Source organism: Lithobates pipiens, unplaced genomic scaffold (assembly GCF_037356315.1).
Source record: "Lithobates pipiens isolate NorthernLeopardFrog02 unplaced genomic scaffold, aLitPip1_a1.2 Scaffold_16, whole genome shotgun sequence".
Lineage (NCBI taxonomy): Eukaryota > Metazoa > Chordata > Amphibia > Anura > Ranidae > Lithobates > Lithobates pipiens.
This window is the reverse complement of record NW_027507748.1, coordinates 348,627,842-348,651,893: the sequence shown is the minus strand read 5'-3', so window position 1 is coordinate 348,651,893 and position 24,052 is coordinate 348,627,842. Positions and strand designations below refer to the sequence as shown.

Here is a 24,052-nt window from a genome sequence, read left to right as displayed (position 1 = left end):
CTAAAGCTAGCAACAGAGACCCTCGTGATTTGACACAGGGTGGACTAGAACTCAGACATACGCAATCCAACCGCAGACTGCGCCTTTGGGAGACGGCGCGCATTGTCACACGCCACCGCTCCTGGCTTCTTTACCTGAGTTAGAACCGAAAACAAAGAGTCCTAAGGCCCTCTACTGTGGCCCCAAACCTTCAAGATGAATAGCTTGCAGACGACAGTAACGTAACCCCGTCCACTGAACAGCTAGGAGCGTGGATGTCAGTAAGCTCAACCTGACCCTCTTTACTCAGGAAGGTGACCCCCTTGGGAAGAAGTTTAAGATGAGTTTCCGTAGGTTCAGAGGCCAACCCAGGCTCCCTAATAGGTCCCTTATAAGCTGTGGATCCCCGTTCAACTGCGCCAGAGAAGGGACAAACAGGAGAAGATCGTTAAGATACACGATCACAGAGACTACCCTGAGACGCAGGAAGGACAGGACCTCTACCATCGCAGGAAGGTGACCCCCTTTGGTGAAGATACTAGGGAGAAGGGGATAGCCCAAAGGGGAGTGCTTTAAACTGAAGGTGTAGCACCCCTACCGAGGTTATCCCTGCCAGCATGAGGAAACGCTGGTGGCTTTCTGCGTTGGAAATATGCAGGTATGCATCCTTTACTATCGATGCCCTGAAACAGTTTTGGTGGAAGAGGTGCCCTCACCCCGTGATTAAAACCAACCAAAAACTTCTGTAGGTGACCAAGACACCCAGACGATTCAGGCTCAGGATGAGCCTGAACTTTTCCACAGGCTTGCGAACCCCAAATGAGAGAATAGAAGCCTTGCCTATTTAATCTGCTGGGACCTTTATTACCACTTCCTATTCCTCTAACTCCTGCAGAGGAAAGAAAGGCACCTTTTGTCAGCTCAGTGACAAGGAGTCTCAAAGGGGGAAGCTCTGAAAATTCCACACGGTAACCTCTTTTGATGATCCCCAACACAAACTGATTGGAGGTGATCATCTCCCACTGGGGGAAGAAGGACCCTTTTTAACTGCTCCCCCTATTTTTTTCTTAAGGGGAAAGGCCTCTTTCTTATAAGCCATGCGATAGCACTGCTTCAAGACCTGGCCCAAACAGCAGGTCTCCTCTAAAGAGGGATTCCACCGAGCTTTGATTTGGACGCCCTGTCCCTCTGCCATGTCTACAGCCTTAAGGCCCTCCAGGCTGAGTTGGTCAGAGCCGAGGACCTTGCATACCATCGAATGAATTAAGCCGAAGCATCCGCAGAGTATGCCAATGCCTAAAGCAGCACGGGAAAAGGAGGATAGAAAAGACTCCTCTGCCGTTATTGCTTCATCTGGATAAGCCAATACTTTGTACTACGAGCCACCACTGTGGCTGCTATGGTAGGCTTAGAGATTTCCTTATGGTAAAACCCAGGCATCTTCAAACCATAGGGTCTAAAAGTGCCCCCATGTCCCCAAGGACAGGTCAGTATGCCTGGACATCTGAGAAAAGGCCGCATCTAACCCGGGGGATTTTATTCCAGATGAGAGCCTCCTCTTCCGCCCAAGGAAACCTTTGCTTTAATGCACCAGAAAAGAAAAGTTTTCCTTCGGGATCCTGCCATCCTTGATGGCATCAATCAAGACGTCATGACCCGGGAACACCCGCTCCCCCTAGGCCCTAGTACATCTGATCGTGGGGTGACAGTGCCTCCTAAGTGATTTGGACAGCTCTCAAGAGCCTTTCCATCTCATCCAGGGGAAGTTTATACCGTGAGGTTCTTTTGGGTTCCCCATCCAAGTCCTCACCCTCAGTCTCCCTTTGGGAGTCTGAGACGGCACTGTCCACTTCTTCCTCAACTTCCCTCTGGAACCCTCTGGATTCTCCCTAACCTGTGGGAGGAACAACCATTGGGTTAGGTGGAACACTCTGCTGTGCTGGTGAAAAGAGTGCTCTGGAGCTGAGGGCATTGAAACCTTTACAGAAGCCGCCAGATCTGCACCCTGTTCTGCTGCCTGCTCTCTAATGGCACCCAAACAGAGCTACGGACTGAGCTATCCAGGCCTTTAAAACACTCCTTACAAAGTGCCTTGAACCAGGAATTCCCCAAAGAGGCTCTACATGAAGGACACTTCCTCCAAGAGCCAAGGGGGGACCTGCTTAAGTCTTTCTGAGATACCTGAAGCAAAAGAGAGAGAGCAGCATAAACTTTAAAAAGAAAAGAAAAGAAACACCAGCACTACTTAAGAGAACCACCGGGAGTGCCCCCTCCTAGGATCAATCTCCACCTGGATCCCAGATGCACTGCCCTTCCCCCCCGACCACCTAGGGGGAAAACACACCAGTGGAGCTACTGGTTATAAGGTAAGGGAACCCCTCTCCAGGGCTATTACCTTTGAGTGGCTGGTGCTGTTATCTCCAGGAGTTCTTGAAGCCTCTGCTTCGGACATTCTCCCGTTGAGGAAGCGTGGTACGAACGTGCCTCCAACAGCTACCTGTGCAGACTGTAGAAAGAGAGGCTGCACCAGCCGAACGCTAGGTTCCCCTTCACGTGCCGCGTCCGGAACCGGAAGACGCGAATTGAACGAAGGGGTCCGCCCCCACCGGAACTGACGTCGCCCGCCTACCGGTCCGGCTTCCAGCTCCCAGCCGGCTGCATACACAGGGGGGCCCTGGACGCCTTCGTTCAGTACCCCACTGGGCGAAACGCAGGGATGAACCTCTCCAAAGACTTCCTGCTTTCCCCAAGCGAAGATTGGAGTGCGTGTAAAGGTCAGTCGAGTATTCAGCTTCCCCAGCCGACTGGACTGTTTGTTCCGTTGAAACACCCACGGGTGAACGAACAGACGACCCCATAAACTTCCTGCTTCCCCAAGCGAAGTTTAGGGTATATGGACAGTACGAACACTTCAGCTCCCCGCTGATAGGACTGTCCCGGACCGACCGATAAATGGTCGGATAGCCGAACGAGGCCGGGGCTCCGCTCGGATAGCTTTCAGATTCACCAACCGAATTCAGCCTTCAGGTTCCTTGGCGATGTCTCCCCGCCGGAGGAAACACCATAACTGAGGAACGAAGGGAGGAGGAGGCTTAAATCATGAAAATGAAGGCGGTGTTTCCTCAGAGGGGAGGAGCCGGTGTCTCTCTAAGGTGGCTGTCCTGAAAGACGATTGGGGAAAAAAAAGGTTTTTACTTTTCTTATAAAATCAATTATAATGAATTGGTTGCCTCTTTTTTCGCTACAAGGAAAAAGTGAGCCATGGTGTCAGCAACATGTAGGCGAGTCATTCTCTCCGGGATTGGGAATATGTCCATGCTTTGTATTGTGTATCCAGCCTGGGTGATCGCACCCCTCACAAAATCTTCGTTTAGAGAAAGGCAGAAAAAGGCCTTCTGCTGTACCATGTAGTAGGTATTTCCTAGGGCCCCAATGAGCACTAGGTGTCCCCCTGGTCTTAGCAGTCTTGTGATATTCTGAATAGAGCAGTGATAAGCCTCCAGGTCCTTACAGGCCGTCTCCAGACAAAGGGAGGTGATCAGGCAGTCTGCAGGAGGCACCTCTATGGGATCCACTGGATTACTCCTGGTCACATCACACTTCAGCACTTTAAGTATTCTGGACCTCAGCTTGTTCTGTTTCTCTTCCCATTTATCTCTGCTTTAAACATGGAATAGTTAAGTGGATTAATCTAGGTCTATTTTTGTGTACATTGCATACAGCATACCATGTCAGTGTAACACTTCCACGTATGTTTTGCCTCTCAAAGAGATCACAGTACTCGCCCTTGATTTTTTTTTTTTATTAAATATAAGAGAATGGCCCTGGAAGCCCTGCATAAGCAAACAACCCTGAGGTTACTGCCTGAGGTACTCCCCTATAGTAATGTGAGGAAGGTGTAATCAAAAAGTCAGGGGGAGTCAGAAAAAAAGAACAGAAAAGATAAAAACAAACCCTTATGAGTTACCTCTACAAAGTTTACTAGCATATAAAATGTATAAAAAAAATAAAAAATTAAGCATCAAATGCCAAAAGATCTCCCATATTAACCCCAACCAGCTAATTCCCTCCCTATTTTCACCCTTCCTAAGAACATTTAAAAATATTATAATACACATATATATACATACATACATACATACATACATACATACATACATACATACATACATACATACATACATACATACATACATACATACATACATACATACATACATACATACATACATACATACATACATACATACATACATATAGAAATCCATATCATTCCAAAAGGGTTCACATACTTTTTTTTTGCAATATATATATATATATATATATATATATATATATATATATATATATATATATATATATTATATACACATATATGCAAGTCAATAATTCTTAATCGTAGGTCTTCTGAGAGCTCTTTTGTGCGAGGCATCGATCACATCAGGCAATGCTTCATGTGAAAAGCAAACCCAGAACTGGTGTGTGTTTTTTATAGGGCAGGGCAGCTGTAATCAACACCTCCAATCTCAGCTCATTGATTGGACTCCAGGTGGCTGATACCTCACTCTAATTAGCTCTTGAGATCTCAGTCTGGGGGTTCACATACTTTTTCCACCCGTACAGTGAATGTTTACATGGTGTGTTAAATAAAAACCATGGTAACATTTAATCCTTTGTTATTAGTTTAAGCAGACTGATTGTCTATTGCTGTGACTTAGGGAGCTGGTGTAACCCTCCACCAGAGTCCCCTACTCCATGCCCATCTATCTGCACAAAAACAATATATTGAAAATATAACTAATAGGACCTGCCTGTACCCTGAAGGGCTAGCACCCCACCTTAAAACCACAATGTGTGAAGGAGGTGCTAGAGCTCTACAAAATATAAGCTGGAATCCTGGGCCTGCCTATAGAGCCAAGACCACATATAAACTAGGAAAATGCTGATGGATATCAAGTCCGTAGATATCAAATCCAGTTCCATAAACCATAGTGTAAGCCATATGGAGACAATGGACTTGAGTAAAAGGAAAAATATTGAGCTTCATATCCTGGGATAGCGTGATGTGCCCGTGGGCTGCTACATAGCCATGTGAGAGTCTATAGCTATATCCAAATAAAATATCGACATCCGCTGTTAGTGTCAAGCTGTTATAGTCAAAGCTGTAGGGACCGTGATGTAAATAGCAGGAGCAGTCCATCCAACCCAGAGGAGTATAGTATGCTATAGACTAAGGTTTATAAAAAGGTCTGGCCTGCAGGACTTGGGTGGTCCCAAGTGGTGGGCAGCCTATTCCCGTGTCAACACACAGCTGATAGGACCATAAGCAGAAACACCTAGGGGTCTGTAATGTCTATAGTACTCATGGTCCTCATCCATCCAATATCCACTCACTGGGGCCCATTACAAGATTTGTACTTCTGCACTATCCCCACCCCAGTAGTAATGGATGGCTCTGATGGAGTCACTTACAAAATGCAAGGGGGCAACTCTCGATTCACTCAAACTGATTTTTGACCCATCAATATTTGTAAATTATACAACGTGGCCATTGTACTGTAAAGTTTGTGAGGCCCTGACCTAAATGAAAAAAATAAAATGATAATCTCAGATATCCAGGGTCTGGTGTTCTATTCACATGTGTGAGGGCCATCAAGCTAAGATCAATAGATCTCTCTAATGTGCTCAGAAAGTTCTATATGGCAATGGATTTAAAAGATCACCACATGGGTTATAATCAATCATTCCAATGTAAGGCAAATAATCCACAAGTGATAATTGCTACTTTCTCTAGGATTGGCTGGCACAGCAAATTCAAACCAAGAGCTGACCATCTCATCCCAAAAGAAGTCTCAAATTACCTCAAAAACGTAAACACAGGATGTTCAGGTATCTCTTACAACAATTGGGGTCAAAGTGCATGCATCTAGAATCAGAAAGAGTAGGCAGGTTTGAAAAAAATATATATAAAAAAAAAAAAAAAAAAAAAAAAAAAAAAAAAAGAGAAAGGAGGAGGATCTAATGTTTGCCTATTCAAATATGTTGAACAATTCAGCAAAATTCCATGGGGTATACTTTTTACGTATTACATTACATACCCATTTCCCTCAATCTCACAGACAGTCTTCACAATTTCTGACCAATCAAAAGCCTCTGGGTCATTTTCCAGCCACTTCTCAAGCTCCTGCCGGTTTTGGTCTGTGAAATCCGAGGCAATGATAGAGGGAAAAGATTCACAGGCAGACAGGAGTTGGTAGATGGTAGGTCCGCTGCCAATGTCAATTAAAACATCTCCTTGGATCCCTCCTGTAATAAAAGCCAACTTTAAATTGCAAATTAGGTGAACTGTTGGACCAATAAAATAATAAATGTGTTTATCACAACACTACACTGGAACAATGCTATCAAATCAGTGGCCTAACTAGAACCTTCAGGGCCCCAGTGCAATAAACCATGAAGGGCCCCCCTGACCCCTGGCTGGGGCCCCTTCTCTCTGAGCCCAGGGCAGAGCGCCAGGGTCCAGATGAAGTACAACTTTTGTGACCCTAGTAGTTCTACCACTGGTGTCAGTGGCTTTTAATATTTTAATTTTTTTTAGACTATACGCCGTACACGGCATCAAATTGGTCTGCATGGCTGTTGTCCCAGAAGGAAGCCTCTTCTAAAGATGATGCACAAGAAGGCCCGCAAACGGTTTGCTGAAGACAAGCATACTAAGGACATGGATTACTGGAACCAAGTCCTGTGGTCTAATGAGATCAAGATAAACTTATTTGGTTCAGATGGTGTCAAGCGTGTGTGGCGGCAACCAGGTGAGGAGTACAAGGACAAATGTCTTGCCTACAGTCAAGCATGGTGGTGGGAGTGTCATGGTCTGGGGCTGCATGAGTGCTCCTGGCACTGGGGAGCTACAGTTCATTGAGGGATCCATGAATGCCAAATGTACTGTGACATACTAAATCCGAGCATGATCCCCTCCCTTCAGAGACTGGGCCGCAGGGCAGTATTCCAACATGATAACGGCCCCAAGCACACCTCCAAGATGACAACTGCCTTGCTAAAGAAGTTGATGGTAAAGGTGATGGACTGGTCAAGCATGTCTTCTAAACCCTGTTGAGCATATGTGTGGCAGTCTCAAAACCAAAGATGGAAAAGCACACCTTACACCAGCTCCGTGATGTCATCATGGAGGAGTGGAAGAGGACTCCAGTGTCAGCCTGTGCAGCTCTGTTAAACTCCATGCTGTTGTTAAAGCAGTGATATAAAAAAGTCCCTTAAGAAAATCAAGTTCTTTAAGTGCACTGTGTTCGCCGGACACAGTGCACTATGGGAAGTGCCACGTCAGCGCAATCACGAGATTGCAGAGGCGGCACTTCATTTCATTTTGACCTGCTTTGCGGCGCAAGCCAAAGCACTGAAGAGCTTCCGCCCATAGTACCACTACGGACAGGAGCTTTGTTGTTCAACTTAAGAGATTACTTCCAGTTTCCCCCGTTCCTCAATGTACAGATGATGTAAATGATTTGGCTGTCACACTTTGATGCGACTTCAGAACCAAGGAATGTTTGTTGATTATCATTGATGTTTTTAATACTCAAATTTTCAAGTGTGTATACATGTGTGTTTTTTGTAATTAAAATGAATTATTTTATCTACGACTGTTTACTACAGCTGGTATATGGTACCAATTAAAATCCCTTATAGCCCCTTCCCTTCAAAAAATGTTTTACTGTTCCTGTGCAGCCAGTGGGCATATAGAAGATCAAAGGTTCCTGTTCTCTCATCAGTAAGGATTAGGGATGAGCCGAACACCCCCCCGGTTCGGTATGCACCAGAACTTTCGAACGGACCCCAAATTCGTACGAATGTTAGAACCCCATTGAAGTCTATGGGACTCGAACGTTCGAAATTAAAAGTGCTAATTTTAACGGCTAATATGCAAGATACTGTCCTAAAAAGGGTTTGGGGACCTGGCTCCTGCCCCAGGGGACATGGGTCAATGCAAAAAAAAGTTTTAAAAACGGCCGTTTTGGCGGGAGCACAGATTTTAATGACGATTAAAGTGGAAAGAAAAGTGAAATATTCCTTTAAATATGGTGCCTGGGGGGGGGGGGGGTGTCTGTAGTATGCCTGTGAAGTGCCACGTGTTTCCCGTGTTTAGAACAGTCCCTGCACAAAATTACATTTAACGGAAATAACACCATTTAAAACTGCTTGCGGTTTTAATGTTATATCTGGTTCCTGCAATATGGTTGAAAATCATTGAGAAAAATGGCATGGGTAGCCCTCCCTGCCCATTACCAGCCCCTTTGGGTCTTGTACGCATATTAAGGGGAACCCCGTACCCATATTAAAAAAAGGAAATGCGTGTGGCCCCCAGGCCCTATATACTCAGAACAGCAGTATACAGGCGGTGCAAACAAGACAGGGACTGTGTAGGTTTGTTGTGTTAAGTAGAATCTGTTTGTAATTTTCAACTGGTACATTTTTAAAGTGTAGCTCCAGTCCAAAAAACATTTTTTAAGCTTTTTGGAAAACATAGGGAAGGGTTATCACCACTGTATAATTTGTTTTGTCGTCCATCTTTTTTCATCTCACTTGCTGTTGTCTCCTTCCGTTTGCAAGTAGGAGATGTTTGTAAGTTGGATGTTTGAAAGTAGGGGCCTGCCCTATATGCTCTGCAAAAATGGCGGAACAAGGTGTTGGTTTTGCCACAACATTGTAAGCCCTGAAAGTGACTCTTGGTGGGCGCTGGAGCGCCCTGCTGTGAACGATTATATCAAGAATTGTAATTACATGCCATTGTTGAACAGTGGTAGAAAAATTACCCTTTGGTGGTTGTGGTGCTGGTGCCACAACACTAAGTCCTCACAGTTACTCTGGGTGGGCACAGGAACGGGCCCTCCTGTGAAATTTTATATCAAGAATTGTAATTACATGTCCCTGTTAAACAGGGGCAGAAAAATTGGGCTGATGGCATCACCCAGAAACAGAAATGTTCTTCCAACATATCATCGGAGGAGGAAGAGGATAGACAATCAACATAACAGGACAGTCACTCAGCATCAGCATAGGCATTCTTGAAGGGATGTGATATTTCAAAAAAAATTATTTGGTTACATCAGCTTCAGGTGCTTGGTAGCTGTGGGTGATCCAAGACTGATTCATCTTGAAGGTCAGTCGATCAACTGATTCGGTAGACAGCCGCACCCTGTGATCGGTAACAAAGCCACCAGCAGCACTGAAGGTGCGTTCCGAAAGAACGCTGGATGCAGGACAGGCCAGTAGCTCAATTGCATACTGTGCAAGCTCTGGCCAGTGATCCATCCTCAAGACCCAGTAAGCCAGAGGATTTTCGGTGGGAAAGGTGTCCAAGTCTGACCTTGCCCCTAGGTATTCCTGCACCATGTAAATCAGACGCTGGCGATGGTTGCTGGAACCGATCATACCTTGGGGCTGCGGACTAAAAAATTGTCTGAAAGCATCAGTCAGATGGCCACCTTCTCCACCACTCCTTCTGACCGATGGCTCAGCAACACGTTGTCCAGGACCAGGAGTTTGTAACCTCCCAGTCTCTGGGAACGTGTTGCACAGACCTTTCTGCAAGGCCTCCCGGAGAGGTCTCATCCTCTGCTCCCTCTGCAATGGCAAGATAAGGTCGGCAACCTTACCCTTGTACCGTGGATCAAGGAGAGTGGCCAGCCAGTAATGGTCCCTCTCCTTGATCCGAAGAATACGAGGATCCTTCCGCAGGCTTTGCAGGATCAGGGAGGTCATGCAGCGTAGGTTAGCTGAGGCATTCAGTCTGGAGTCCTCTGGCTCACTAAGGACAACATGATCCGCAGCTACCTCCTCCCAGCCACGTACAAGTCCACGTGTTTCTTGGGACTGTAAATCATTCCTACAAGACTGCTGCTGCTGCTGAGTGCCAGCCTCCACCTCCATGCTGACACAATCATCCTCCTCCTCCTCTTCATCCTCTTCCTGTGTGATGGGTGGCACAGCAGGAACACTGTCTGGATAAAGGGGGCCTTGAGAGGCAAGGAAGTCCTCCTCTTCCTGCCTCTGTTCTGCCTCAAGTGCCCTGTCCATTATTCCACGCAGCGTATGCTCCAAGAGGTGGACAAGAGGTACAGTGTCACTGATGCATGCACTGTCACTGCTCACCATCCTTGTGGCCTCCTCAAACGGTGACAGGACAGTGCATGCATCCCTGATCATGCCCCACTGGCGTGGTGAGAAAAAACCAAGCTCCCCTGACCCTGTCCTGGTGCCGTAGTCGCACAGGTACTCATTGATGGCCCTCTGCTACGTGTGCTGCAGCATGGCCAACGTTGAGTTCCACCTGGTGGGCATGTCACATATAAGGCGGTTCTTGGGCAGGTTCAGCTCCTTTTGGAGCTCAGCCAGCCGAGCACAGGCATTAAATGATCGGCGGAAATGCACACAGACTTTCCTGGCCTGCTTCAGGACATCCTGTAAGCCGGCGTACCTGCCCAAGAAGCGCTGCACCACCAGGTTAAGGACGTGAGCTACACAGTGCACATGGGTCAGTTGTCCCTGTCGGAGGGCGGAGAGGAAGTTGGTGCCATTGTCGCAAACCACCATTCCTGGCTTAAGCTGGTGTGGCGTCAACCACCTCTCGGCCTGCCCCTGCAGAGCTGACAAAACATCCGCCCCAGTGTGGCTCCTGTCCCCCAAACAAACCAGCGCAAGCACGGCATGGCATCGTTTTGCCTGCGTACTTGCGTAGCCCCTGGAACGCCTACGGAGCACCGCTGGTTCTGAGGACAGAGCACTGGAAGAGGCCATGGAGGAAGAAGAAGAGGAGGGGGTGGAGGAGAGAGGTGTGTCACAACCAATAGTAGCATTTTGGAGGCGTGGTGGCGGAACAACCTCCAACACTACTGCACCTTGTCCTGCATCCTTCCCAGCTGCCAGAAGAGTGACCCAATGGGCCGTGAAAGACAGGTAACGTCCCTGTCCATGCCTGCTGGACCATGAGTCAGCGGTAATATGCACCTTACCGCTGACCGCCCTGTCCAGCGAGGCAAGGACATTGCCTTCCACATGCCGGTAGAGAGCCGGAATCGCCTTCCGTGAGAAAAAGTGTCGTTTGGGGACCTGCCACTGAGGAACCGCACATTGTACAAACACACGGAAGGGGGCCGAGTCTACCAACTGAAAAGGCAGCAGTTGAAGTGCTAGCAATTTAGCCAAGCTAGCATTCAACCGCTGGGCATGTGGATGGCTGGGAGTGAACTTCTTTCGCCGGTCCAGCAGCTGGGGCAGGGACATTTGCCTGCTATAATCGGACGTGGGTGTACTGCTAGCAGAGTGCCCGGAAGCCCTTGGCTGTGACACACCTAATTCTACACCTTCATTCCTCTCAGAGCAGGTTTCAGAGAGGACTGAAGGTCTAGTGGGGTTGGAGATGCCAGCTGATGAGGAGCAAGGAGAGAGCCGCTTTGTTCTTTGGTGTGGGTCTTTGAGGTACGCTTGCCAACGAGCTGCATGGCAGGTCAACATATGTCTGGTCAAGCATGTGGTGCCCAAGCGGCTGATGTTTTGGCCACGCGAGATACGCTTGAGACATATGTTGCAAATAGCAGCGGTGCGATCTGATGCACTCGTCTCAAAAAAGGCCCACACCAAGGAACTTTTAGCATAACGTGCAGAGGCAGCGCCCTGCACAGGCGGAGCTCTGCGGTGTGATTCAGTCAGTGTGCTGCCCCTAAGCTGGCCCCCGGAGGGCATCCTGCCTCGTTGGACATGTGCCTCCTCCTCCTCCTCCTCCCACATGGAGTCAGTGCCCTCATCATCCCCTCCCTCTTCATCGCTGTAGCAAACCTGGCAGTATGCTGCAGCTTGTGGAACATGACTGCCAGATTGCTGTCCTTCTTGAGCATCCCCTCTCTCTGCATTCACGCTACTGCCTTCCTCTAGCTGAGTGTCATCATCAGAGGCTACAAAACACTGGGCATCCTCCTGGAGCATGTACCCACCACTGTGCTCAAAGAGTTCAGGAGACTCCTCAGGAGGACGTGGTGGGTCTAAGGAAGGAGTCACTGATGATGACATTGAGAGGAGGGAAGACTATGCGTTGGCAGCTGCTTTGCTGGTACCCTGAGACTGGGTGAGAGAGGATGAGGAGGATGAAGAGGGCTTGGTCATCCACTCTACCAAGTCGTTGGCATGTTGCGGCTCAACATGTCCAGCTGCCGAAAAGAAGGACAATCGTGTCCCATGGCCACGTGCTGATGACAATGCACCGCGTCCACGACCAGCACTGTTGTCTCTAGACACAGAGCCTGCTTGCCCTCTTTTATCGGCTCGTGCCTGTCTGCCTCTCCTTGCTGGCCTTCCAGACATGGTAATGGCCTGAAGGGAGTTGGGTAAAAAAGCAGTTGGGTAGTGTATATTGTGCTAGAGGCACACAACACCCACTAACTCCTGCAGATGCCTTTTTTATAGAACACCAGAGATAAAGGGGTATATACAGATGTATACTGTGCTGTGCTGGAGGCACACACAACTTCCAATAACTCCTGCAGATGGCAAGTGGGCTCAAATAGAGAAGAGCTATGTAGGTGGATATAGCGGTATGTACTGGGTACAGAGCACGCAGACAGCACGCACTAGCTCCTAACACTACTGACTGCAAGCTCTATTATAAAAGATAGCTCACTAGCTATATAGGTGAGGTGAATATAGCGGTGTATACTGCGGTCAGGGCACGCAGACAACAACCACTACACAACAGCAAGATCGAAAATCGTCTGAAAACGATCGGTGTGTACTGTGTTGAAGGTACACAGAACACCCACTGCTTCAGATGCCAACACACTACACAAGGCCGAAGCGCTGGCGGCCTTATATAGTGTGGGGCGTGCACTACACAGCCTGAGCTATGATTGGCCACAGGCATCCTGCCTGTGGCCAATCATGGCTCTCCTCGCTGCTGGTGCTGCGATTGGCCAAGCATGCGGGGTCACAGTGCATGCTTGGCCAATCATGAGCCAGCAATGCACTGCGCCATCGCAGTGCATTGTGGGCCGTGAGCGCCACACGAATTTGGTGCGAACGGACCAAAAGGTTCGGACTTCGCCGAACGGACGAACAGCCAATGTTCGAGTCGAACACGAAGCTCATCCCTAGTAAGGATGCATTGTATATCCTAATACATGAGAAAATTAACCACTTCAGCCCCAGAAGATTTTACCCCCTTCCTGACCAGAGAACTTTTTGCGATTCGGCACTGCGTCGCTTTAACTGACAATTGCACGGTCATGAGAGGTTGTATCCAAACAAAAATTGACGTCCACAAATATGTGTGGCAGAAAACTAACACCGCACATCACTGTGAACACACCATCCCCACCATGAAATATAGTGGTGGCAGCATCATGTTGTGAGGATGCTTTTGTTCAGCAGGGACAGGGAAATTGGTCAGTTAATAGGAAGATGGATGGTGTCAAACACAGGGCAATCGTAGAAGAAAACTGTTGGAAAAGAAGAATATTTTTAACAAAAACCTGTTAGCGTCTGCAAAAGACTTGAGCAGGGCAGAGGTTCACCTTCCAGCAAGGACAATGACCCTAAAACATACAGCTAAGGCTACAATGGAATGGTTTAGAGCAATATATATTTAAATGTTAGACTGGCCCAGTCAAAGTCCAGACCTAAATCCAACTGGAAATCTGTGGCAAGACTTGAAAATTGCTGTTCACAGACACGCTCCAGCCAATCTGACAGAGCTTGACCTATTTTGCAAACAAGAATGGGCACATTTCAGTCACGGTGTGCAAAGCTGGTAGAGACATCCCCAAAAAGACTTACAGCTGTTATTGCAGTGAAAGGTGGTTCTACAAAGTAATGCACACTACATTTTTTCATAAATTTGTAATTTTTTTTTTTTTACATAGTTACATAGTAGGTGAAGTTGTAAAAAGACACAAGTCCAACCTGTGTGTGATTATAGGTCAGTATTACATTTAATATCCCTGTAGGCTGCAGTCATCCAGATGCTTATCTAATAGTTTTTTGAAACCATCAAATGCCCCCCCCCCCCCACTGAGACCCCTGCCTGTGGAAGGGAATTCCACATCCTTGCCACTCTTACAGTGAAAAACCTGCTGCCTAATCCCTATTGTGGGGCCACCAGTATGGTATTTGTAAAATTTAAATCATATCACCTCTCAAGCGCATCTTCTCCAGAGAGAATAATTTCAGTGCCAATAAGACCCCCACATCTCACCTCTAGGCTGGGAAGCCTGAAATAAAAAAAAAAAAAAGGATGGAGGGAGGGAACCTGACTTCGATTGTATCGGTGAGTCGGTAGAAGCACTGGCGGGGGGGTCCCCTCTTGCCTCCCGTAAGAAAGATCAAGCAGCGGAACAGCCACTATGATCATTCTTATGGTGTAGGGAATCACTGGCTGAAAAAGCTGAAATCTGAATGTAACTGCAGGCATCATTCAGATATCCCCGCACAAAGGCAAGGGCATTATATGACGGTGGGCGGGAAGTGGTTAAAACGCATTTAACACAAAGTTGTTCATTTATACAATATTTCTAACACATGGCATGTACATATCAAAAATGACACCACTAAATAGATTCTCCTACTCCTAAGTATGGCAATACCACATGTGCGAGAGGCAGAGTACGGCAAGGTATCGCTGAGTATTGAGGGATGGCTGAGTCTGGATGGATGGGACTGCATTTGTCACAGAGCTGCGCTGTGGGCACTAAAGATCCAGCCCACAGTGCTACTGCCATCCGACCAACAAATGAAAGTATATAGTAGGAATGGATGCTTAAGCGCCGTTTACAAAATATGAATAACCACATTCAAAAAGTATAAAATGTGTAAATTAAATGCATTTAGTTAAGTAAAACCACAAGAAAGACCTCAGTACAATGGCGGCTTGTCAGTTTTTCTTTAGGAGGGGGGTGACAAACAAGCATCTCCCCCCTTCTGGGAGCACCGACATGGGCCTGCGGTCAGGCAGGCTGTGGTGTCCTCTCCTCTCCCTGTGTGCGGGCAGCGGCTCTGGTGCTTTGCCCAATTGGAAAAATAGGCCTCCTGATTGGCAGGAAGGAACTTTAGGCCCAGTTCACACTGATGCGAGTTCATAACAAAATGCGATGCGTCAAAAACACTTTAAATGCGCATGTCATCCCTAAAGTCACTGTTTTCAATGACGGTCATTCACATACATGCGTTGCGATTCCTCTACGAATGTGATGCAATAAAAAAAAAGAAAAAAAAAAAAGAAAGACCTTGTGCAAGTTTACTGCGTTGCATTGCAAATTTCCATATAGACAGAAATCAATGTAAATCGTTCTTGAATCGCATTGATGGTTCACATATGTGCGAATTCATCACCTCCAGCTCTTCCTCCCAGTACTGCCCCCTCACTTCCTGTTCATATGCAAACAGATAAGATGGCCCCCAGGCATCGGAACAGCATCGACAATGAGGAGTTCAGACTGGTCTGTGACAGGCCATAATATTATTAGATATATAGATATATCTATCTATATATCTATCTATCTAACACACACACACACACACACACACACACACACACACTGTATACCTGAATATAAAAATAATGCCCAGAAGAGCAGAGGCTGGGAAGAAATTTGTAAAACTTTGTATGCAGCCTGGGAAGTCTTCACACCTCAAGTTTTCAAACATAAAACGTAAGTACATATTTATTCATCCCACTGACCAACAACATAAGGGCATGCATCCCACTGAACAGCAGTGTAAGAAGCATATTTCACACTGACCACCAATTAATTGTTTATGTTTTGATTACAGAAGAACTCATATGTACTAGGTGGCAAAGCCTTAAAAGATACACTTCAAATACACCAAAATCTGGAGCATGAAGCACAAAGTGGGTCTGGTGCCACCCCAAAGCGTCCATATGCCTTTGCCAGATTCCTTGATTTTCTTAAGCCAGTTCTAGAATTAAGCAAGTAAGTTGTTTTCATACAAGAATAGGTCACTCTACCATCTCTATAAAAAGTTTCCTTCTGCCACTATCATCTTCATGCTTAGAATTTCATGTGACAATTTTTGTATTTCAGTACAGAAGCAAGTTGGGAAGAGGAGGAGGAAGAGGAGCATGTTGCTGTTGATGTAGACAAGGGAGTATCATTTGCTTGCACAAACCAAGAGGATTCATCATCTATGGAGGTAGAGGGTGACACAATCGAGGTACATGAGTCATCTACTCAGGAGCAAGATAATGAGTGTAGCACTGACCCCCGAAGGAGCTGCTGGTTTGGGCCTGCACTCTGCCAATAAACCCCACTAACTTGACTCAGTCCCCTTGACACAGCTGTGGTGCAATACACTACATTATACCTGTATTGACACGTCAGGGTCCACTGGCGCCACCTGCGGGGGGGGGGGGGGGACACTCCACACAACAGGGTACTTAAGCAAAGTATATTTTACTATAAGTATTGACAAACAGGTGGTTACAATAATTGTGCTGTCATCCCAACATAGAATGACAGAATAACTTGATATAAAAATGTATAAACCAATTACAAGGGAGCTCCCCCTACTTGTATAACTATGTGTAAGATCTCACTTAAAGTACTCAGTCTTTTTGGTCTTCTTGTCTTCACTAGCAATGATAATTCCTTATAATTTGTAATCCAAGGGTTAAAGTAATTAAAGCTGTTTCAAAGGTGATCCTAGTGCTGGTTCCGCAATTATAATACAATACTGGAGATGTGATAGTAAGTAGGCCTTATGCCTGCCTAGTGTCAGTTGCTATACTCCTCCTCCGTGGGACTATGGATCCCAGCGAACCTGTATATAAGTCTGACTAGGTGCAAAGTTAATAAACTGTGGGCCACAACCCGCTCATCAACTGGATCAAAAGCTCGGTATGGTAACTTTGGTCCGGTGTTTGCAGCTTGCTTCTAGGCCATCCGGCTCTGTCACTCTGTTCCGTTACAATAGGTGGACCTGGTCTTCCAATGCTCAAACAAGTGCCTCTGGCTCCTCCCAATCCGATCACTGTGTCTCTGGCACTTCACGTCACTCACACAACTTAGCAGGGTTGCACTCCACAAGGGCAATAGACAGCTTCCTCCGGGAGGCCTCCTCACAAGCCCTCACAGACAGGCCATGCGTTCCCAAGAGACCCAAGATGGCCGCTCGGGCTCCTTTTATGTCCTACCCAGCATGCACTGTCAGAGGGTGTCCTTGGGTAGGTCACCTGGCATCCTGGGTAAAAAGGTCAACTCTCCAGAGTAAATAACAGTCACTTCCTGTAAATAGTTCAATGCTTGGGAGAGCAAAAATTCATTTAAAGTCCAATATCAGTGTTTGGCCGCTAGATGGCGCCAAACACCAAGCCATAGAAACGTCCATAGACTGTCATTATAAATTTTAATACAATTTAATAGGCAAGGATACTGACATTTCTACACCTTCCAATGGAAGGCAAAGGCAAACATCTACCTCACGCAGGAAGCGAAGCAGCAGAACAGGTGGAAGACCCAGACAAGACAAACTACTCCACAGTGTCAGGGATCACTGAACAAAATCTATGTCCAGCGATGCCCTCATACTATTTTTGCCCTAAGTTTGGTGCCTCTTCTCAAAGAGGTCTTGCTAGACATGAGGATTGCAGTGCAACATTGCATACATTCCTTCACTATGCCATGCCATGTTTCTGTGACATTTTTTGAGTACTAGTACTCTCGTGCAATAACTGCCATTTCTTCTGCCTCAAACCCTTATCCTTCTAGTTTTGCTGACCACTCAAGCATGTATGGAGACCCCCAAATCAAAAATCCCATTCCTTCACTAACTTGCTCATTAATGACCCCCCCAAAGTAGAACCCCGGATATGACAAGAGTAATGGAACTTAGACCATGCGACTCAACTCTTCACCATTTCCCACAACAATGCAGACCACCACAGCTCTATAATAAAATGGCATCCATGCCAAACCACAATATACTTGTGTCAAGACCTATGGAACAGCTCAAACCAATCAAATTCAGAATATGGCCCCACTCCCCACTTATTAAAGATGGCACGTTGTTAATACATGTTGGATTTGTTTATGTTATGTTTTATATTTTTTTGTGAATTTGAACAGTTTATTCAGATATTTGTTCATATCTGGATGGGTTAACATAGGAAAGAGATTGAAAAAAAATAAAAAATAAAAAGAGATTAGGATGAGAGGGGAGATGAACCAAGAATGTAAGGGCATGCATCCCACCTCTGAGCACCAATGTCAGGGCATGTGTCCCACCTCTGACTAAAATGTAAGGGCATGCATCCTACTGACCATCAATGTAAGGTCATGTATCCCACCTCTGACCAAAATATAAAGGGCTGTGATGCGATTTTGCAATATGGGCCCCAGAGTGAACCACCGGATAGAGCGATAATATCCCCGCTTGCACTTTTGAGGCAAGTAACGCCTGAGCAACAGAGTGTTGCAACTTTTTTGAATTTATAGATGTCTACCTATTAAAGGACACTGCCCCCTTCATGTTGTTAACCATATTGGATTTGTTTACGCAATGTAAAACTTTTTGGTCCATACCAACTTTTCAGGTCCGTGTGCATTATGCAGTGGGATACATGTACAAGAGGAGGAGGAAGAGAGAGAGTACGAGAGTGAGGTGGAGGTTTTGGTGCTTCTTTTTGTACAGAAAATGTGAAAACGTCCACTATGTCCATGTGTGTTAAAAGGGTAAAGAAACAGATAGGAAGTTAGAGGGTCAGAGGAAGTTAGACTTGAAAGAAGAGATCGAGTGAGGTGAGAGAAAGGGAAAGATAAAAAGGGAGACAGAGTATTGTCTCCTCGTTACTCGTTATGTGGTTCTTTATAATGTTTGAAGTTTGATTGTTTCCCAAAAATGTTAAAAAAAAAAAAAAAAATATGCAATTACACGAAGATTAAAACTAAAAAAGACATTTTTTGAAGACAACTATGTTTTGACATCTGTCGGCATTGCTTACTATGGTGCAAATCGGTACAGCTTACCTCCTGGAACCTATAAACAAAATTGTAAGTATATTGCTTATCGATGTGTATTTGTCTATTGATGCCCAGATTGTAGATGTTTCGGGGTTAAGGTTCATTTTGAAGTTAGTGTTACGGAAAGTTAGGGTTAAGGTTCTCTGTAGTGAGGATATGGTATGGGAAGATTGATATGTACACAACACACCCTGTAAAATATTGACACTCATGTGAACAGTATCAAACTCAATTTTTTTATTTTTACAGATGAAAATTGACACCATGCAAAATATGTGAAGCAGAGTACAGCATTTTAACCTATTGCATTGAGCTTCCACAATAGCTGCCCATTTGCTGAAATAAAGTACCCTGAAGTAATGGCGAACATTTTCCCCACTGTAGTTCCACAGGTTGTGATCCACATTGGATCTTCAAGGTCATGCATTAAAGAGTCCTCAAATGGGTACCCATCTCGAGCACAAACAATTGTGCAATACACATGCTGCTTGCACTGCACCAATGGCATGCGCCATACTAAGGCCGATAGGCGAGTGCAGGAAACGACACTTATTGGCAAGTATGCCAAAAGCACACTCCACGTCTTTCCCTTGACAGTCTGTAATTGAATACCCTCTGAAGTGGAAAGTCCCGTTTACATATGGCCGTAGAAGGCGATCAGAAATAGGGAATGCCTCATCCCCAAAGACATAAGGCTCCAGGAGGTAGATTTATTCTAGGAAGTGGGAGATTATCAGGAAGATTTAAATCATCAGGGAGTTTTCTCAAAGCATCTTGCCAAAAGAAGAAAAGCGAGAAGATGCTGGCGTCAGAGCTAGAGGCGATTCAGTTCGCATTGTGCGCTATATAAGTATTTAATTCATTCATTCATTCAGAGCTACTTCCATATGATCCTATGGCCACTGCCATTAGGACAAATTATATATATATATATATATATATATATATATATATATATATATATATATATATATATATATATATATATATATATATATATATATATATTTTATATAAAAAATTTTATAGTTAAAATACTATGAGCCACTATGAACTGGGCTGATTATTCTGACGTGCTTTCCATCTATTGCACCCACACAATTTTAGAAATTGCACTGCTCCCAAAAAACTTTGGCAATTTTTTGCCCAGTCTTCCCTAGTCAGCTTCTTCATCACCAAATCCTTTAAAACTAGCCAGATAGCTGCACAATAGAACTCACGGTCGATTTGCCCAGCTTGAATTTGTATTGTAAACTGGTGAAAGAATTGCCAGTAGCCAGGTACCTGAAAGGAAGGAGGAGGATAATTGTGTGTTTACTTTTTTCAGTTTTTGCTCTAAGTTAGGTAGAGATGGGGCGTCGTAGTCTATGCTACACCTACATCACATACATGAGGCCAAAGTGTAGATGAGCTGTTGTCGAAACTGAAAAATATATTCTGAGGTAACAGATAAGGAAGTGGGGTGAAAAGGGGGAAAATTAGGATAAGGGGGAGAAAGGGAGGGAGATTGTATACAGAGCAGAGGGATGTATTGGGTTATGGAGGGTGAGGGATAGAGGGGGTGAGAGATAGATGGGTGGAGTAGAGGGATATTGGGGTGGGATGTTCGGATTTCGGTTAAGGTTAGGGATTGGGAGGGGGGGGGGATGGAGGAATGGGGAGAAAAAGTATAACTTTCATAATTGCTCATCTGTCCTCTCTCCTCCCTATTTGCAATTACAGGTGTACCCAGTATCTTCTGATTGACAGCATCATCATCCTCATTCTCTTCTGCCTGGCTTTCTTTTTTTTATAATGACTGCAGCAGTAGCAGTAACTACTGCTACCATAACCAAAGCCAATGAATTGTACATTCTAACACTATCCCACACTGCTCTCCCCAAAAACCAGGAAGAGAACAGGAAGTTTTTTTTTTTTTTTTTTTTTAACACCTCAGCGCATAACACTGGGTTCCATTGGCCAGACATGAAATCGCAGTCGCCTCCCAAAATGACAACTAATTCCAGTAGAATCACAGTAAATGCGCAACAAACATGTAATGAATTTGCAGAGAAGATTCACAATGCAAGCGTGTCATAATCACACTAAATTCGCAAGGCATCATATACATCTCTGTTACTCCTGAAGAGTACGTGCGATGTTTGTAAATTTTGTTTTTCCTAAGACTGTAGTTGGGTCTTGGGGTTAATTGCTTTAAAATGGTGGTTTTGGCATCAGTTTGGCTGGACTGTAATATGTTCTGCCTGGTCATAGGTGTAGGTATCACCTTTGACAGGCATTGGAACACAGTCTGGTTGGACGCATTGGGTACCAATCTCTCTCTTGGAGCCAATCAGTGGGTGTGTTGTCTCGCTGTGTATTCCGGGACAGGGTACTTAAGGTGCTGAAGTCACATGGTTCGGGGTTTCGGTCGAGAAGTATGTTCTGACTCCATGGTCCTTGTCCTCCTGACCAGCCCCCAGAGGCTCTCATGGCCTGGGGTGCAGATCCATCAGTTTCTGAGTCTCGGGACTGGCTAGCCCGAGGCACAGTAACTGGAAGGAGGATTCTAAAGTGGTCCGGTGGCGTCTCAGGTTTGGAGAGGCCCAGCAACTCAACAAGCAACCAGGGGAGGACTCTTTAGAAGATGGCCACGCACGAGGCTGACTGCTCGGTAAGAGCCTGGAAACGGAGCTGCAAGGACACTAATCGAATCCGCATTTTTTACGGTATCGCCGGACCAGCTGCAAGATACTGGTACTGTAAGGAAGTTCCCAATTTCATATTCCGGCTACAACTAAGTTCCTGTGAGAAACTTTCAGCGTTCATCTAAAGTTTTGCAACCAAGTCTGTGGCAGAAACTTCGCTAAGCTAAAATTACTTGTAGTCAGAGTCTTCGCTTGGAAATACGACAACCCTAACTACCAAGACCTGTGGTGTGCATTGGCCTAACTGGTCAGTATGCCTAAAAGAGGGCATACCCTGAATGGATATGTAGGAAATGTAAATGAAATAACGAAAGCATGGGGGAACGGGTGGGAGGGAACCCAGAAATGAGCTGACGAAGGCTCCTATGGAGGAGGAGGAGGGATGTAAAGCCCTCAGATTCTTCCTACAAATTCAGGCTAGCCTGCGGCCAGCCTTCCAACTTGTAGTCAGAGGCTTCACTTGGAAATACAATAACACTAACAAGACCTGCGTTGTGCTTTTGCCTAGCTGGTCAGTGTGCCTAAAAGAGGGCAAAGAGAGACATGAAGTAAGTGTGATGTGAAAGCTACAAAGAAGGGCCAGCAAATGCGAATGCCCGGATGACTACAGAAAAGGAGGTGATATGCATGTAGCTGCTAAAATGGAGGATCTCCAGCGCCCCATTGACCTGATGAAAAGAAGGGACCCCCTGTGCGGGACCGACAAAAAGTTGCCTCCAAGCCAGATGAATATACAGAAAAGGGGTTTAGGGTTCAAGCCTGGTTTGGCAAGTAAACTGGACATGCGAACGAACTGTTTGTAGTGAGAGGATGAAGAAAGCGCAGACCCAAGGAATGTTGCAGAGAAGGACAACTACTTTAATCCGATACCATGACTGTGGTACAGAAATATAACCACAAACCCCTGGCTTAACCCTCTATTCAAATGAAGGGAAGTTTTAGGTTTGGTAAGAGAGAACTGCACCAAGGGAAGGAGACAGGAAGTCCTAAACACCACAAAAACCTGGCCGGTAACTGGTAGCCATGCCAAAGAGAACATCCCGACTTCCCTCCCTTGACGGCTTAAAGAGGGTGAGCTGCAAAAATGGACAGACTGACAGGAGTTTGTAGGTCCTGAAATGCTGGTTACCCGATACTTCATGGAATTGGCAGATGAGGCCGAATTGCTGATGCAAAAGCCAGAGACATGAACCTATGAAACCTTCCCACCCTTGTAAGAACCCCTCAGAATAATTTGGATAAGAACCATTGGCCAGAGCGATTACCCGAGACCAAGCATGTCCCCAGTTCTACATGCCACTGTAAAGAAATTCCAACATCACCTGCAGGCAGTGACGTAAGTAACGGAGTTAAAACAAAACGGAGTTACTTTAGAGGGTTACGAGTAATCTAACTGATTACTCTTCCCCTCATGGTAACTCAGTTCCCATTACTTGGGGAGAGAGGAGAAGAGAAGAGAAGAGAAGAGAAGAGAAGAGAAGAGAAGAGAAGAGAGAGGAGAAGAGAAGAGAAGAGAAGAGAGAGGAGAGGGGAAGAGGGAGAGAATTAAGTCAGCTGACACCAGATCGAGTGAAGGGGAGGGTCTCTCTCCCCATGAGCAAAGGCATCCCTGGAGGTATTCAAGTGAGTGACTGATGATTTGAATTGCAGTGCAATCGATCCATCCCAAGTCCTCCACCACCTCTGCTTCTTACTGATCCCATCCCTACCCACCCACCATCACTTCTACAACAGTGGCGATGTGGGGGGGTACGGTAGGGATGAGATCAGTGGTAGTGGGGGATGAGATCGGTAAGGGGCAGAACTGGTGGTGGTGGGAGAGGATGGCACCACCACCGCTGGAGCCACAACTAACACCTCTGCGCAAGCCGAGCGGGCCAAGATCCCCTCCATCCTGACTAACAATTGACATATAGACATGAGCGCATAAAGTACCGCATGAATCTGGGTTGAAGAATCATGCAAACGTGTGCTGTGCTGGCGGATGGAAGAGGTTGGGATGAAGTTGGGATAGCCACCTTAAAGTACTGCCCCCCCCCCCCCCCAGCTGAGGCCGGGAAAGGGGTACACCAGTGATAAACCTAAGCTATGAGTTGGTATGGACCCACCCCTTGATGATGGGATGCCATGCTCTGGAACCCCTATGCAGCGGTGGAGGAATGAATGTGAGAAGGCAGCTTCAGATACGCACAACATACCCTGATCTAAGGAAACATAAGCTAGAGAAATGAGAACAGACAACAAACACACAAAAACAACAACACCCCTACATACCTGACAAGTATGAGGTGTGGGTTCAGAAATGACAAGACCAACAGCGCGTGAATGTGAACCTAATGATGACACAAC

The 24,052-nt window shown here is 46.0% G+C and overlaps 1 protein-coding gene across 4 annotated transcripts in view; it reads right to left on the bottom strand.

Moving 5' to 3' along the window:
- Positions 1-3,163: 3,163 nt before the first annotated feature.
- Positions 3,164-24,052, bottom strand: part of LOC143982833 (indolethylamine N-methyltransferase-like) — a 54,089-nt gene continuing 33,200 nt past the window's right edge. For 3 of the 4 annotated variants that reach the window (XM_077481863.1, XM_077481864.1, XM_077481862.1), the window contains exons 3-4: positions 6,078-6,285; positions 3,164-3,639 (exon numbers count right to left, since the gene is read on the bottom strand). In XM_077481863.1, coding sequence (XP_077337989.1) covers positions 3,192-3,639; positions 6,078-6,285 — 656 coding nt within the window. In that variant the 3' untranslated portion in view covers positions 3,164-3,191. The remainder of the gene's footprint in view (positions 3,640-6,077; positions 6,286-24,052) is intronic. The other variant, XM_077481866.1, reaches the window with a different exon arrangement.